The sequence below is a fragment of the Leucopleurus acutus genome (genome assembly GCF_964270905.1).
Source record: "Leucopleurus acutus genome assembly, chromosome: 2".
Classification (NCBI taxonomy): Eukaryota; Metazoa; Chordata; class Mammalia; order Artiodactyla; family Delphinidae; genus Leucopleurus; species Leucopleurus acutus.
In genome coordinates, this window is record NC_139143.1 from 43,548,271 (window position 1) to 43,563,968 (window position 15,698).

The following is a 15,698-nucleotide window of genomic DNA, read 5'->3' on the forward strand; positions in this document are numbered from 1 at the left end:
TTGGTTTCAGATTTTTCTTTCTTTGGGCCGAAATGCAACTTCATAGTAACCAGTTGCAGTTGCATGACGCATGGGGTGTGTCTGTGTGTGTGTGTGTGTGTGCGTGTGTGTTGGATGTAGAATGATCAAGTGTGGTGATTGTCTAAGACCAGAATTAGAAACGCATTAATGGGAAGGGAAAGGTTTAATTTCCTGTCTGAAAGAGAATGGGAAGCTCAGATCACAGCTAAGGTACATGCCTTATTTTTTTTTCTCTTTTCTTTTTTTGGCAGTGCCGCACAGGTTGGGGGAATCTTAGTTCCCCAATCAGGGATTGAACCTGGGCCCTTGGCAGTGAAAGCGTGGAGTACTAACCACTGGACTGCCAGGGAATTACTGTTTCATTTTTTAATATGAGATGCAAATTATTAACAAAAATTAACCCCCAATTAACCAAAACTTATGAGGCAAAAATTAATGTCTCATTTTGGGAAAATAGGCTCAGAACAGCTATAGCCTTAAAATGACTTATGGAGACAAAAGTAGAGTTAGAACCCAAACTCTTGCCTGGATCTCCCAGACATCCTGTTTATAAAACCAGGTTTCCAAACCTTCTGTGGTAATATTGCTCACTGCCTTTTGGATGAAACTTAGCCCTCAATTTGAGATGTTGCAACACATATGAATATATTTTCTTATTCTTTTTTCAGTTTGAGATGTTGCAACACATATGAATATATTTTCTTTTCTTTTTTTTTTTTTTGTGGTATGCGGGCCTCTCACTGTTGTGGCCTCTCCCGTTGCGGAGCACAGGCTCCGGACGCACAGGCTCAGCGGCCATGGCTCACGGGCCCTGCCGCTCCGCGACATGTGGGATCCTCCCGGACTGGGGCACGAACCCGCGTCCCCTGCATCGGCAGGTGGACTCTCAACCACTGTGCCACCAGGGAAGCCCTGAATATATTTTCTTATTCTTTTTTCAGAGGGCGAAAGAAATAAGAATCCTTAGGTTTTCTTGTCAAGATTTTATACTGATCTGGTATGACAAGCTTCTCCCATCTCTGACTCTGACCTCTACTCCAAATGCATAGGAACTCTTGGTAAAATACAAACAAAATACAGAAAAGAGCCTGAAATAATGGAAAATCTCTAGGGGAAGTTATGAGGGAGAACAAGAAACAGCCTCTCGGGTAGCCTACAGTCTGTTAATAGACACATATATACATATCATTAATTCAGTGTGTTTAGAATGAAGCACACCCCTCTCATGAAAACTGCTATGGGCGCTTGCATGGGAGGAGGCTGACTTCTGTCTTAAGAGGAGGACGAGGCAGGAAAATGGTCAAGGTAGACGGCACAGTATTTTTTTTTTTTTTGCGGTACACGGGCCTCTCACTGCTGTGGCCTCTCCCCTTGTGGAGCACAGGCTCTGGACGTGCAGGCTCAGCAGCCATGGCTCACGGGCCCAGCCGCTCCACGGCATGTGGAATCTTCCCGGACCGGGGCACGAACCTGTGTCCCCTGCATCGGCAGGCAGACTCTCAACCACTGCGCCACCAGGGAAGCCCAAACGGCACGGTTTTTTGCGTCCTTGAAAGTGATTACGATTTAGAGACAAAGATTAGGGAGAAGGATGTTCCAAGTGGAAAGAAGATTTGAGAAATGTAGTAAAAAGTCATAAGCTTTTTTTTTTAATTGAAGTAGAGTTGATTCACAATATTATATTAATTTCAGGTGTACAACATGGTGATTCAATTGTTGATAGATTATATTCCATTTAAAGTTACAAAAAAATAATGGCTATATTTCCATGCTCTGTACAATATATCCTTATTGCTTAACTATTTTATACATAGTATTTTGTACTTTTTAATCTACTACCCCTATCTTGCCTCTTCCTGCTTCCGTCTCCCCACTGGTAGCCGCTAGTTTGTTCTCTATATCTGTGAGTCTGTTTCTGTTTTGTTATATTCATTCATTTATTTTATTTTTTTAGGTTCCACATACAAGGGATAACATAGAGTATTTTTCTTTCTCTGCCTGACTTATTTCACTAAGCATAATACCCTGTAGGTCCAACTACATTGTTGCAAATGAGAGTCATAAGCTTTTTAACCAAGTAAATGGTTACTCCTACTCCTACGATTAATCTAAATTGACCAAAATTTCATTCATAGTGATAGAGTGGCATGGACATATATACACTACCAAACGTAAAATAGATAGCTAGTGGGAAGCAGCCGCATAGCACAGGGAGATCAGCTCGGGGGTTTGTGACCACCTAGAGGGGTGTGTTAGGGAGGGTGGAAGGGAGGGAGACGCAAGAGGGAAGAGATATGGGAACATATATATGTATAACTGATTCACTTTGTTATAAAGCAGAAACTAACACACCATTGTAAAGCAATTATACTCCAATAAAGATGTTAAAAAAAAGGCCAGTTTATGGAGGCTTTTAAAGGGCAAGTTAGAGAATTTAAGCTTTATTTTGTAGGCAGTGAGTAGAGATGGAACACTTTCAAGCAAGGAAGTGATAAGGACAGAACATAGATTTCTGTCACAACAGTATGTAAGACAGGTGTAGTAGGAAAAGAACTGAGACAGAGAAACCAATGAAAGGTCTATAGCAATAGATCCACCCGAGAGACAATGATGACCTGAACTGGTGTGATGACATTAGAAATAGAAAAGAGACAGCAGATTTGAGAGACATTGCAAGATCAAAACATCTTGTTGACTGATTGAATGTTGGAGGATGAGGGAGATGAAGTGTTTAAAGGTGAGGCTGAAATTCCATTCCAGGAAGCCTGGATTAATCTTGGGGTCAGAAGGTAAAGTTTCTGGGCAGGAAATGAGAAGTTGTCCTTTGTTGAGTATAAAGGTGCAATGAAAACTGTAAGCCTGAGTTTAGGAGAGTAATGAGAGATAAAGATGTAGTTATGGGGTAGCCCTCTTATAGGGAATAGTTAAAGCCACGAGACCAGGTAAGATAGATGTAAAGAGAAACATTTTTAAAAGGAAGGACTTGGGATTTATCTATATTTAGGGTTGAAAAGTAGGAAGACAGGTAATAACAATGAAAAAAGAGCAGTTAGGAAGATAGGAAAATCAGGAATGTTTAGGGTAATGGGAGCCAAAGGAGAAGAGAGTTTCAGAAAAGAGATGATCTGCAGCATTAGAGGCTGCCGAGAAGTCATAAGTGATGAGTTAAAGAATTTGTGGATTTGGAGACAAGGGCGCACCTCACAGAGATGTGTCAGTAAAGGTGGGAGGAAGCCAGATTGAAGACCACAATGGGAGGGGTGGGGAGTGATTATAGAGAAAAAGTAGGCAGGAAACATAGGAGATTCTTTTGAGCAGTTCAACATCTCACAACAGAAGAAAATTTGAATTTGAAGTTTTGGCAAGACTGAGGGAACATTTCAGGATGGAAGATACATTGAAAATAAGGAAGGAAAGAAAAGAAACCTCTTCTGAAACAGGAGTGAAGAGGGAAGACAATCTGAGGCAGATAGAAGCTAACGTGGAATGATTTCTTAGTAAAGTAGGAGGCAAGATCATCTGCTGAGAGTAAGACAATTTGGTGACCTGGAGAGAAAAATTTGGAATAGTCACTATGGCAAGTAAAGAAAAGGATTCCAGCTGATTGAGAAATGGTATTTGAAGACCCAGCTTTAAAGGTTATATTTCCTCCAACTTCGTTCTCAAGACTGCATAGTTTTGTATCCTCTTTTATACTCATTCTTGTCAAATCAAAAATCAACAAATCAGCCTCCCCTTTGTGACTTGGTCCATGCTTAAACGCTTCTCTTTCTCTTTTTTTTTTTTGGCCCTGCCACATGGCTTGCAGGGTCTTAGTTCTCCGACGGGAGCTCAAACCTGGGCCCAGCAGTGAAAGCACCGAGTCCTAACCTCTGGACCATCAGGGAATTCCTGGTCTATGTTCTCTTTACCTCTAGTATCTTTCTTATTTTCATCTAATAATTTCCACTTTTCATTCAAAGCCCTGCTCAAATCTCCTGTCTTTTGTCAAATCTTCTGCGGTTCAACTCCTTTTCTGAAAACTTTATAGGACTTTTGGTGTTTATTACAGAAAAGGTGAAGTGGTCAGGAAGAATTGCTCTTTAGTAGCAGTCCCCTGAGCATACAAACCTTAATCCTGAGGATTAAGAGCTTAATTGGATAATGTCAGGGTTTGTGGTCCTTCTTAGGACCACATGTGATAACAAACATGGCTGGCCCTTTGTTGCATCCTTCTGAGGAGCACTCAGTGATAGACCAGCTTCTGGAGGTCGTGTATTTCTGGAGTACTGATCATGTGCCAAGCAACTCAGCATATTGACGGAACTCTTCACCCTCTGTACTTTCTTGGAGTGGGATGGAGACCAGTACAGGGGAAGGTCATCTGTCCCTGAACCCAAGGAAAGCCTGCTGGACCTAGAATCACAGAAAGTGGATCATTTTTGTGGACCTAGTCTGAACCCTGCAGTATCTAAGGTTTCCAGGCTAGCTGGTTTGCATCTTGTATAACCCTCTTTTGTTTATAAAAAGAAAAAAAAGAATTCTGGCGTCAAATTTATATTACCTTTCCACTTAGGGGAAATGGTTGGCAGAGGAGAAAGTAAACAATTGCGACATGTTATCAAGAAAGAGGGCTAGTGAAGAGGAAGGTGATTAGATAAACATGGTTGCTTTACTTATGCTGTTAATCATTCACTGAGCCAGTAGGGAGTCTCTGCCCATCCATTTCTATTTGGCCATCCCTGAACAGCCAACCACATGGCTGGAATTCAGGGACTTTTTGGTGGAGCAATTACTAGCCAGCTTCAGGGTGCTCTGGTAAACTCTTATCTGGGGAGGAACTAAGCCTATTACAGAACAAAGCAGTTTTCCTCACTTACACACTACCCAAGGCACGATGACAGAGTCTTCTTCCTCGGCTACCTGCAGGTCAGTGGAGTATCCAGGGCACCTTGGGGGAAAGGCTGGTAGTTTGGCCTTTTAAGGAATACAAGATTAGAAGGATAATGCAGAGACCAAACTTGGGGGTGTTTTCAACAGAAATCTTTTCAGGGATACTGCATTAGGGGACAGTGTGACTTGGAAAGTACTTTTAACCCCTACTGAGCCTCAATTTTCTATTATAAATAGGGGAATAATAATGCATGCTAATAAAGTACACTGAAGCAAAAAAGAAGTAAGAAGTTGCTCTTATTATTGCATCTAAAAGTTGAGTGTGTTTGTTTGTTAATCCTTTACTACCTCTCCACGTAGGGCAGCTGAGGCAGGATGTAAGCCAGATGTCCCAAAGGGAGTCACAGGAGACCTGGTTTTCAGAGTCTACATTCTGAAAATTGGTGCAATTTCCTTTAGAGATTTTATTAACCCCTCTACATCTCCTCCACCACTGATAGCAAAGACCTTTAGATTTAATCACAAGGAGGATATTGGTCAGCCTCCAGTTAGTTTCTGAAGCTAGAAGCCTTTATTGCCCTCTTCTCCTTTCTCTCCCTCACTTTTTGAATCTGGCAATGTTGATTAACTTCACTTCTTGAAATTCCCTTCTCCCTTGGTTGAGCAAGACGTAGTACTTCTCTGGTTTTAGTGTTAATTCTTCAACCACCCTTCTCTTTGCTGACTCCTGTTCTGTCCCTAAATGTAGTACTAAAGGAGAATACAAAGTAGAGTGCCCAGAAGATGAAGAAGCATCAAAGAAGTTTTGTATTAAGTGTAGAGATACATTTGAATATAATATGGGTACAGAAGGAAGGAGCTGATAGAGAGATAAAGAAATTCTAGGAAAGAAGAGAATTTTGTGGAAGCAAGTTCTTTCTGGAGTCTGAAAGTTATGTGATTGAGAGTGCAGGTGTAAGTCAGGAGACACTCCATCTGAGATTGGAGAAAAATTAATTCTTTCCAGAGGTATCTGAATTTTTAAAAAGGGAGTTTAGATAAAATAAATACATTAACTTAAAAAGTAATCTCTAATGGGAGGAGAAATTTGGAGGCTGAGGATTTTCCCAGAGCCTCTCAAATTGTACTGCCTCGGCAAGTGCCAATGGTATTTTTCGTAAGAGACCCTCCATGGTGACTACAGTTCTTGAGCTGGTTTCATTTCTATATGAATTTAAAAGGTGATGATGTCATTGAAATAAGAGGGCATTTGCTAGGGAAGTCTTAGATTTTCAGTGGGCAATTACAGAATTCTAGGGTTTGTAGGGAATAGAAAGATAATCCAAGTTTAATGTCATCATTTTAAGGGTGAGAAACTGAGATCTGAGGAGCTGATGTAGCTTCTTCAAGGTCATAGAAATTGACTGGTATTGCTGGGACTCAAATTCAGGTCTCCTCAGCTCACAAGTCCTAGGCTCCATCTCCAGACTCTGTGGTTTGCTGAGTCCTATGCAGGCTCTGCTGAAGGACCACAGTGGGTCATGATGATGAACTGTAAATGCTACACCTGGCCCACTGAGCCACTGCACATCCTGAGAACTAGTAAGGGAAGTCGAATCACTGAATCATCTCTTCAAAATTTATAAAGCACTTCCTACATATTATTTCATTTGGTCCTCAGTAGGTATTTAGTCATTCTCACTATGAAGATAAAACAAAATTAAATTTCATTTATTTCACATTTATTGGATAACTATTATTATGCCAGTTAATACTGGGTTAGAAAGTGGAAGGCTGAATAAACACCTTCTTTGTCTCCAAGGGACCTATAATCTACTGCAAGAGGCAAAAGTGAATAGTTACAATACAGTGTGGTGTTACAATGAAGGTATCAGCAAAGTATTGGGGAAGCATAGCAGAGACTGATATTTCCTGAGGAGAGGGTTGGGCAGTTCTTCACCAAGGAGGTGGCATTTGATCTGGATAGTGCATCATGGGGAGGCTGGAGGTAAGAGTATTCACGCACAAGAGACATCATACGATAATGCTTGAAGGTGTTTAGAAAGTTCCAGGATATGTTTTGGGAAAGGTAAGCACTTGCATGTGGTTGAAGCACAATGTTTTAAGTGAGCAGAAGTAGAGGGAGAGTTGGGAGAGTTGTGGGGACCTAGAGTATTGGGGACCATGGATATTTTTAAGTAAATTGCTTTTTAGGAATATAACTGCATCAACATGGAAGGTGGCTTACAGTTGTTGAAGGCTTTTGCTGTGGTGGAGGCTGGGGTGAAGGGAACTAGGAGAACATAAACCAGGACTATGGAAGTGGGTATAAGAGAGAATGACAGATTCTAGTGTTGCTACAGCCAATGGGACAAGACTTGGTGACTCTGAATATGGAAAGGTGGCAAGTGAGAGGAGGCTAGGATGATTCAGGTTTCTAGTCTGGGAGACTGGATGGTGATTATTACCTTGGCTGAGACAGAAAGCAAAGGTGAAGCAGTGTTGAAAGGAAGATAGTGTGTTTAGTTTGGGATATGTTGGATTCAAGGTGCCTGGGAGATACAAATGAAGCAGTTGGAAATACTGAGCTGAACCTTGAGTCGTATTACAACAAATTTTGAAAAAGGGTTTTTGTTTTGGTTTGGTTTTTGCTTAAATAAGAAATCTAAGAAGTGGTTGTCAGGAACTGGGGGGTGGGAGAAACATGGAGAGGTTGGTAAAGGGATATAAGTTTTCAGCTATAAGATGAAGAAGATTTGAGGATTTAATGTTAAACATGGTGATAACACTGTATTGTACAATTGAAATTTGCTAAGAGAGTAGAACTTAAATGTTATTTCCAGAAAAAAAAAAAGAAGATACGCTTCTATGTGGAATCTAAAACAAACAAACAACAACAACAAAAAACCCAGAACAAATTTATAGAAAGAGACTTGTTGTTACCAGAGGTGGAGGGTGGGGGTGGGGTGGGGGGAGGAATTGGAAGAATGTGGTCAAAAGGTACAAGCTTCCACTTATGAGATAAATAAGTGCTAGGCATGCAATGTACAACATGATGACTACAGCTAACACTGCCGTATGATATATAGGAAAGTTGTTGAGAATTAATCATGAGTTCTCATCACAAGGAAAAATTTCTCCTTTTTATTTTCTTTGTTTTCTTTTTTTAAATTTTAAGTGTTACTACATTTAAAAAATATATATATATATATTTATTTATTTATTTGACTGCATCGGGTCTTAGTTGCTGCACGGGGGATCTTTGTCTTAGTTGCTGCATGGGGCATCTTTGTTGTGGAGTGTGGGCTCAGTAGTTGCAGCACGTGGGCTCTCTAGCTGTGGTGCTCGGGCTCCGGGTGGTTGCCCCAGGGCATGTGGGATCTTAGTTCCCCAACCAGGGCGCGAACCCACATCCCCTGCATTGGAAGGAGAAGTCTTAAATGCTGGACCACCAGGGAAGTCCTCTTTGTTTTCTTTTTATTGTATCTATATGAGAAGATAGAGGTTTGCTGGACCTATTATGGTAATCATTTCACAATATGTGTAAATCAAATCTTCATGCTGTACAACTTAAACTTATGCAATGATGTATGCCAATTATTTTTCAATGAAACTGGGGGAAAAAGATAAATATGTGATGTGATGGATGTGTTAATTAATTAGATGGGGGAGCAGGGGGAAATCCTTTCATAATGTATACGCTTGTCAAATCACCATGATGTACACTTTAAGTATCTTACAATTTAAGTATGTCTCAATAAAGCTGAAATTAAAAAAAAAAAAAAAGAAATCCAACAGTCAAAAGTTTTAATTTACATTCAGGATTTTAAGTGAAGAAGAAAGTGTAACAATTTATTTTTGGATTTGCAAAGAAAACTCACGAATATTTATAACTTTCAAAAACAGAATAGTTAATTTAAATATTATCCAAGACAAAAAATAATTTGCTAAGATAACCAGTCAGAATTATAGACTTTTCTAGGGTTGAAGACTATGCTCAAGTGGTAGAGAAACAATCTCCTTTGTTAGATATAACATTTGCAGGTCAATTTTATGATGTAGATATCTGCTTTTCTGTAGCTTCAGGGGAAGAGAAAAAAATTCCTTCTTATTTTGCTGAAATTTCTTTCACCGACTTTTAGAAAGATCCACAGTCATGAGGCTCAGCACAGGAATTTTCTAATTATTAACAAAAGTAAAGGAGGCAGGCCTGAATGGCTCAAAATTGACATGTGGTAAGTAATAGGGCAGAGTAAGGTTTTTTTTTTTTTTTTTGCGGTACGCGGGCCTCTCACTGTTGTGGCCTCTCCCGTTGTGGAGCACAGGCTCCGGACGCGCAGGCTCAGCGGCCATGGTTCACGGGCCCAGCCGCTCCGCGGCATGTGGGATCTTCCCGCACCGGGGCACGAACCCACGTGCCCTGCATCGGCAGGCGGACTCTCAACCACTGCACCACCAGGGAAGCCCCAGAGTAAGATTTTTTATTAACAATTGAGTTTATGGAACATGTATGTTTCTGCACTTACAGGAGACAACGGGGCCCAGAGGTCTGTGAGTGATTCATGGATGATGGTCAAAGTCATGGGGTGGATGAGTTCCTTACAGGAAGATATCCTGGTGAGGGAAGAATAAGCCCAGGACGGACCCCGCCGTGGGTGCCAGCTTTGCTGCTCTGGGTGCGGCACTGGGTTTCACTGTTATCACGGGCCACAGTGAAGACCTGACCTAGACTTCTGCCCCAAGTCCAGTGTGTTTTCCTCTTCACCAGGGCTTAGCTAAAGTTCCCTGGAATTGCAGCCATTATAATTTTATATCATTATCATGATGATGTTTTGACTCTAGGAGTTCTCATTCTGTCAGAATCACCTTCCAACACCAGTTCTGTCACCCTTTTCCTTAACGTTTCTCATGAATATTTACTATGTGCTGTCCATGCTCCAAACCAAGCCCTCTCAGCAGTTCTGGGAGACATGTGTAGTTATTTTTATTTTATGAAAAAGGAAATTGAAGCTTAGAGGAGCTTAGAGGGCTGAGTATCTTGCCCATGGGTACACAGTTCCCATGTGGTGGAACCAGCTTTGAACCTGCATGGCCTGGGTCTGATTCCATGCCCAGGGTCTGGCCACACACTATCCTGCTGTGTCCCCAGCACTGTGTCTGTGGCCCTGTTACAAGACTGCGTGATGTAAATCCCTCACCGCAGGGTAGGGTCTGTACGTGTGGCTGCCTTTTAGCTCCTGTCATAACCTGTGGTGTTTGTTTATTCCTTCCCTCCTTACTATCCTATGTTTTATGGTTGATGATATGATAACTTCGGGTTAAGGATGGGGAATAGCCGAGAGTAAAATCGCTAGGGTCTGTTCTTATTAAGATGTGCCTTTTTTTTTTTTTTGCGGTACTCAGGCCTCTCATTGTTGTGGCCTCTCCCGTCGCGGAGCACAGGCTCCGGACGCACAGACTCAGCGGCCATGGCTCACAGGCCCAGCCGCTCCGCGGCATGTGGGATCTTCCCGGACCGGGGCATGAACCCGCATCCCCTGCATCGGCAGGCGGACTCTCAACCACTGCGCCACCAGGGAAGCCCAAGATGTGCCTTTTTAAAAAATCAGCTAAAATCTGACCTTGACACAGAAAACACTGTAAGAATAGATATGGAACAGTGTTATTTTTCTTTAAAACATATTTTAGCACTAGGTGCTTTTGAGTGTAAATTCAACAAACATTTATTGAGCACTTTGAATGAGGCACGGTGCTAGGTACCATGTAAGGCATGATTAAGAGCCCACCTTCTGACTTCAAGGAACTTATGGTCCAGTGGGGAAGACAGGCTTCAGATGTCAGTTAAGCCAAGTCAGAATCAGAGTTATAAACACTCAATTGTAATTGGAAGTTAGAGTCTGGTCTGGAGGATAGGAGGGGACATTGGAGAACGGACGGCTACAATAAGTAGGAATTAAAGAGGAAAGTGTGAGAGGGAAGATGATACGGGCAGGGGTAGGAGGTAAGAAAGTGTTTGGAAATGTCAGGGATCCAGGGTGTCCAGACCAGCTGGATTATAACTAAAAAGTTAATCATTGGAAACCAGTTTGGTGAATGCCCATTCCTGAAGGATCAGTTCACTGAAATCGATCTGTTGAATTTATCACATTATCAATTTACTTAATGTTGTTCTAAGATATATTCATTTTGAATACATTCAATGATTATAAATATTCTTTTTGAACATAGCGAATGAATATTTTTTTGAAGCAGCATTTTCAGTATTTTTGTTACCTGCAACTGTCTCCAGTCTCATGAGACTGCTAGCACAGAAGGAGTAGAGACTAGAGATCAGGATGGAGGTATTAGGAAAAGAGAGAGGGGGAAACAAGAAAGGGGCTCAGAACCCTGGTCCTGGCTCTTCTCAATTCATTCAGTACAAATTCTGCAAACATATTTTTAGTAACCAACGTATTTGATAAATTGTTCAGCAGGTTAAACTTATTTTTTGGTGGAATTGTTCTAGTGGCCGTGTCCAGAGCTCATGGGATAGGATGTACGTGGGGTGGAGTTGTCCACAACTGACAGCAGGTGGAGGACTGAATGTGAGAACTGAGTTTTAGAAAGATAAGTTTAGATGAGTCCTTGCTCAATGAAGAAGTTGGGGCCCTACACATAGTGTGAAGGGCCACTATGAACTTTTTTCCCCTCAGTTTGGGACAGAAACATCTTTGAGGGAAATATTGAGGGGACTCCCTTTATCTAAATGGATATGCAATTAATATGAATTATGGACACATGTGGAGCATAAGAATCGTGTGGATCTAACAGAAATATCAGAATAAAAGATGAAATTTAGTATTTCATTGGGACTTAACTTCATATATTCCTTTGAGGACAGAGACTATTTCTAATGTAAATTTAAGGTATACTGTTTATTTCCAACGGGAACAGGAGTGTGGTGAAGAGAAAAACATCCTTCATGATTTTGCTTTAAATATGTCTTTAAATACTCTGATTAAGTAATGAAAGTACATTTGTCCCATATATTTTGATTTTTGTTTATATATCTATATATCTCTACATATATCTATATCTATAGATAAAACGATTTTTTTCCAAAACTGCAAATTGCTTGGTTTATTGCCTTGGTTGACAGTTGTCATGAGGAACTCCCAATGTTATACATACTGATCCAACTCTTTTTCTCTATCTTATCATTTTCTGCTTTAAAAAATTTTTTTGAACTATTATTATTTTAATTAAAAAAATATTTTTGGCTGCATTTGGTCTTTGTTGCTGCGTGTGGGCTTTCTCTAGTTGCGGCAAGTGGGGGCTACTCTTCTTTGTGGTGTGCAGGCTTCTCATTGTGGTGGCTTCTCTTGTTGTGGAGCATGGGCTCTAGGCACACGGGCTTCAGTAGTTGTGGCACATGGGCTCAGTAGTTATGGCTCGCAGACTCTAGAGCATGGGCTCAGTAGTTGTGATGCACGGGCTTAGTTGCTCCGTGGCATGTGGGATCTTCCTGGACCAGGGATCTAGTCCGTGTCCCCTGCGTTGGCAGGAGGATTCTTAACCACTGCGCCACCAGGGAAGTCCTGTTTTGTTTTGTTTTACATTTGTTTCCTTTTCTCTAACTCCTCTGCTGTTTTCTTGGTCAGATCATCTTTGTGGCTCACCTGGCCAATCACAATTGTCTTCTTAATCAACCCCTCCATTTCTCCTCTCTGTTCACTTCAATCTATCATGTATGCATCCACTCTAGTGATCTTAAAGCACAATAATGTGTCACTCTAAGGACATATTAAAAACAAATAAAGCAAAACCAAAATCTAAACAACAAACAATGGCTCTTACTCCCGAAAGAATAGTGTCCATAAATTCCTAACCTTGGCCCTTACAACCCATTCAGACACACCTATGAGCTGCCTCCTACTTAACAACCATCTCCAACACCTTACTTTGCAGCCAAATTGTAGTGTTATCTACTGCTCCCCCAATTTGCCCTGCATCCATTTTCTAACATTTACAGCATACCTGACTCAGATTCAGCCACCTACCATCTCTCCACTTGGAATTAATCTCTCTTAAGAGCAGAGTGCTTCTGCAGAGGTTAACACCCACTGTTTTGTGTTGTAACATTTGTGCGCCTATCTTTTCTTTCACTCTAGGCTGTAATTTCTTCAAGACATGGATCCCATAGTATTGATCCTAGTGCTTTATGACAAACAGGAATTCAATGATTGTTTATTAAATTGAGTTCTTTCAGCAGAAAAGTGTCAGCGAAGCAACAGAGAGCTCCAGTTATGATCCTTCATAGAAAGGGGACAATGGCATCTTGGCCTTTCTCTGGGCCCTGGAGAGTCTCTGATCCAATTCTGTTCCAAGTGACCTTGGTTGCTGCTCTGTTGGCTACTGTTCTTGGTGAGTAATAAGGAGACAAGTTCAGATTGTCAACAAACATTCAAGATCATCTACTCATTCACTTTCAAGACTAGCGGAGAGCTGATTAAGCTTTTAGCAGAAATCCAGCTTCAGCAACAAAGGGTTTATTTGATCAGAAGTTTGGAATTTACTTGGAATTCTGGACTTAAGGGGATTTGGAATTATTTAGAATATAGGGGGAATTTGCTTTACCCATAAAAGAGTCCATTTTATGACATTTTCCCTTAGAATTTCTTCTCCAGGAATTTCCAAAACTATTTGTCCCCAACCAAGACTTGAAACAAATCTGTATTATCTGTCAGCCTGACTAAACAATCTTCACTGTCTGTGGGTTTATCTAGAATGGACAGGGGAAGTATATTATTCTACTGTGGCTCCTGAAAGGTAAATCAGCCCTATATTTCATTCTTGCAGGCAAAGCAGGATGAAGATTTTTATGCTTCAAGGGCTCTATATGTCTCCCTTCAGATCACTCAAAATCCAAAGGGTACAAAAAAGTACAAATGAGAAATGTTATTCTCATCCTTCTCCCAGCCACCCAGTTTCTGTTCCCTGAGTCAACCTATGTTACATAATGTTATTATTAATGAAATAATGTTTCTGTTGAAGGAAATTGTAGGACTGCTGGATTTGCATGGATATATCTGAGTCAGCAGATATGGGGAAACTGATAGGCTGATGAAATCATGTCTGCCATCTTTTTAAGTTAAATCATCTCATTTCCAGGAGAGAAGGGGTGAAAACTTTATGGCTTTTATCAGGATCATTGTCATTAATCAACAAACATGTATTACTAATTATTCAATGGATTCACTGAACAGTGGGGATAATAGGAGTTACTATTTTTCTTGATTAGAGGAGAAAAGAATGGTTCCTGCTCTAAAGTAATGCTACTGAAATTTTAAGATGCTGTGTCCCAAGCTATAACTTTTGGTGTTTTGTCATTTTGGTGTCCAGGAAATTGTGGTCCTCCACCTTATTTACAATTTGCTTCTCCAATAAATGAGTTGAATGAGACAGAGTTCGAAACTGGAACTACTCTGAAATACAGCTGCCGCCCTGGCTACAGTAGGACAAGTTCAAGAAGTCACGGTGTTACCTGTGACTCAACAGGCAGTTGGAAATACAGGGAATTCTGTGTCAGTAAGTATGAACATTTATTTTTCTTATTTGTGCTTTTTACTTCTTTGCAAATTTATCTCAGGAACTAAGCTTTATGAATGCAAATGAGTGTCTTTGGTCACTAAGAAACAATTCGGTTTGTCAGTTACTGATTTCAATGTACACATGTGTGCCACTTTTTGAAAAACATAAACAAACAAATGAATAAAACAAAAAAATTGGGAGCCACCTAGTTGCATTGGAAAATGTCTATCCTTTACAATATATTCAGTAAGAAATTTTTTTTGGAAGTGAACTACAAATTCAATTTTAGTACGTTGAAAACTAGATTCACTCTATAAAATTATAAAAAGTTATGTTGCTAGAAAATGGCAATGCAGTTTTCAAAGAAACCTCACCCCAAATATATGCTGTGTTTGGAAGAAGATGCTGTGATTCACTTAGTTGAGAATAAATTCTGTGCTGTTTTTCCAGTAGTAGGGGTATACACACACAATCTATACTTTTTTTGTTTCTTTTGTGACCAAGGACATGCATTTTGAGTGGCTTAAGTTCAAAGTACACACTGGAGATGTAGAATGGAGCTTAGCTCCCTGGTCAGTGTGTTAAATCCTGGGCCATAGACTTTATTACCACAGTGATCCATCAGCTCTCTTTTCTAATGCCATATCCATGAGTACATGTAATCACTAATCATCATTTTAATTTTTCTCTCAGAGAAACGATGCGGAAACCCAGGAGAATTACTTAACGGGCAAGTGACAGCTAAAACAGATTACTCTTTTGGATCACAAATAGAATTCAGCTGTTCAGAAGGGTGAGTGAGAGGCAAGCTAGAGACGATACTTTTCTTTTAAATTAATTTTTAAAAAATAGCTAATGTATTCGTATATTAAAAAAAGATGTAAAAAGGTATACATTGAGAATTCTCACTTCCAGTCCATTGCCATTGCACCATTCCTTTCCATCCTTAAACAGGGATCCACCTTTACTGGCTTCTTATGTACCTTTGCAGTGTTTACTTTTACATATACAAGCTAAGAAGTTAGTATATATTTTTATTTTGCACCTTTCCAATAAGAAAAGTAGTTTTGAATCTTGCTTTATTTTTTACTTACCAATATAAACAGGAGATATCTCTATGTTTGTGCATAGAGAGGTCTCTCATTAATTCCCTTTTACAACTGCATAGAATTTTATTGTGTGATGTATCATGGATTAGTAATCTCTTTGATGGATCCATGAATATTTCCAATCTTTTGCTGTTCTAAACTATGCTC

The 15,698-nt window shown here is 40.3% G+C and overlaps 1 protein-coding gene across 1 annotated transcript in view; it reads left to right on the forward strand.

Moving 5' to 3' along the window:
• Positions 1 to 4,739: 4,739 nt before the first annotated feature.
• The window catches only part of C4BPA (complement component 4 binding protein alpha), a 41,652-nt gene continuing 30,693 nt past the window's right edge, over positions 4,740 to 15,698 (forward strand). The window contains exons 1-4 of the mRNA XM_082858298.1: positions 4,740 to 4,929; positions 13,121 to 13,275; positions 14,254 to 14,439; positions 15,136 to 15,235. Of these exons, the coding sequence (XP_082714424.1) occupies positions 4,898 to 4,929; positions 13,121 to 13,275; positions 14,254 to 14,439; positions 15,136 to 15,235 (473 nt within the window). The 5' untranslated portion in view covers positions 4,740 to 4,897. The remainder of the gene's footprint in view (positions 4,930 to 13,120; positions 13,276 to 14,253; positions 14,440 to 15,135; positions 15,236 to 15,698) is intronic.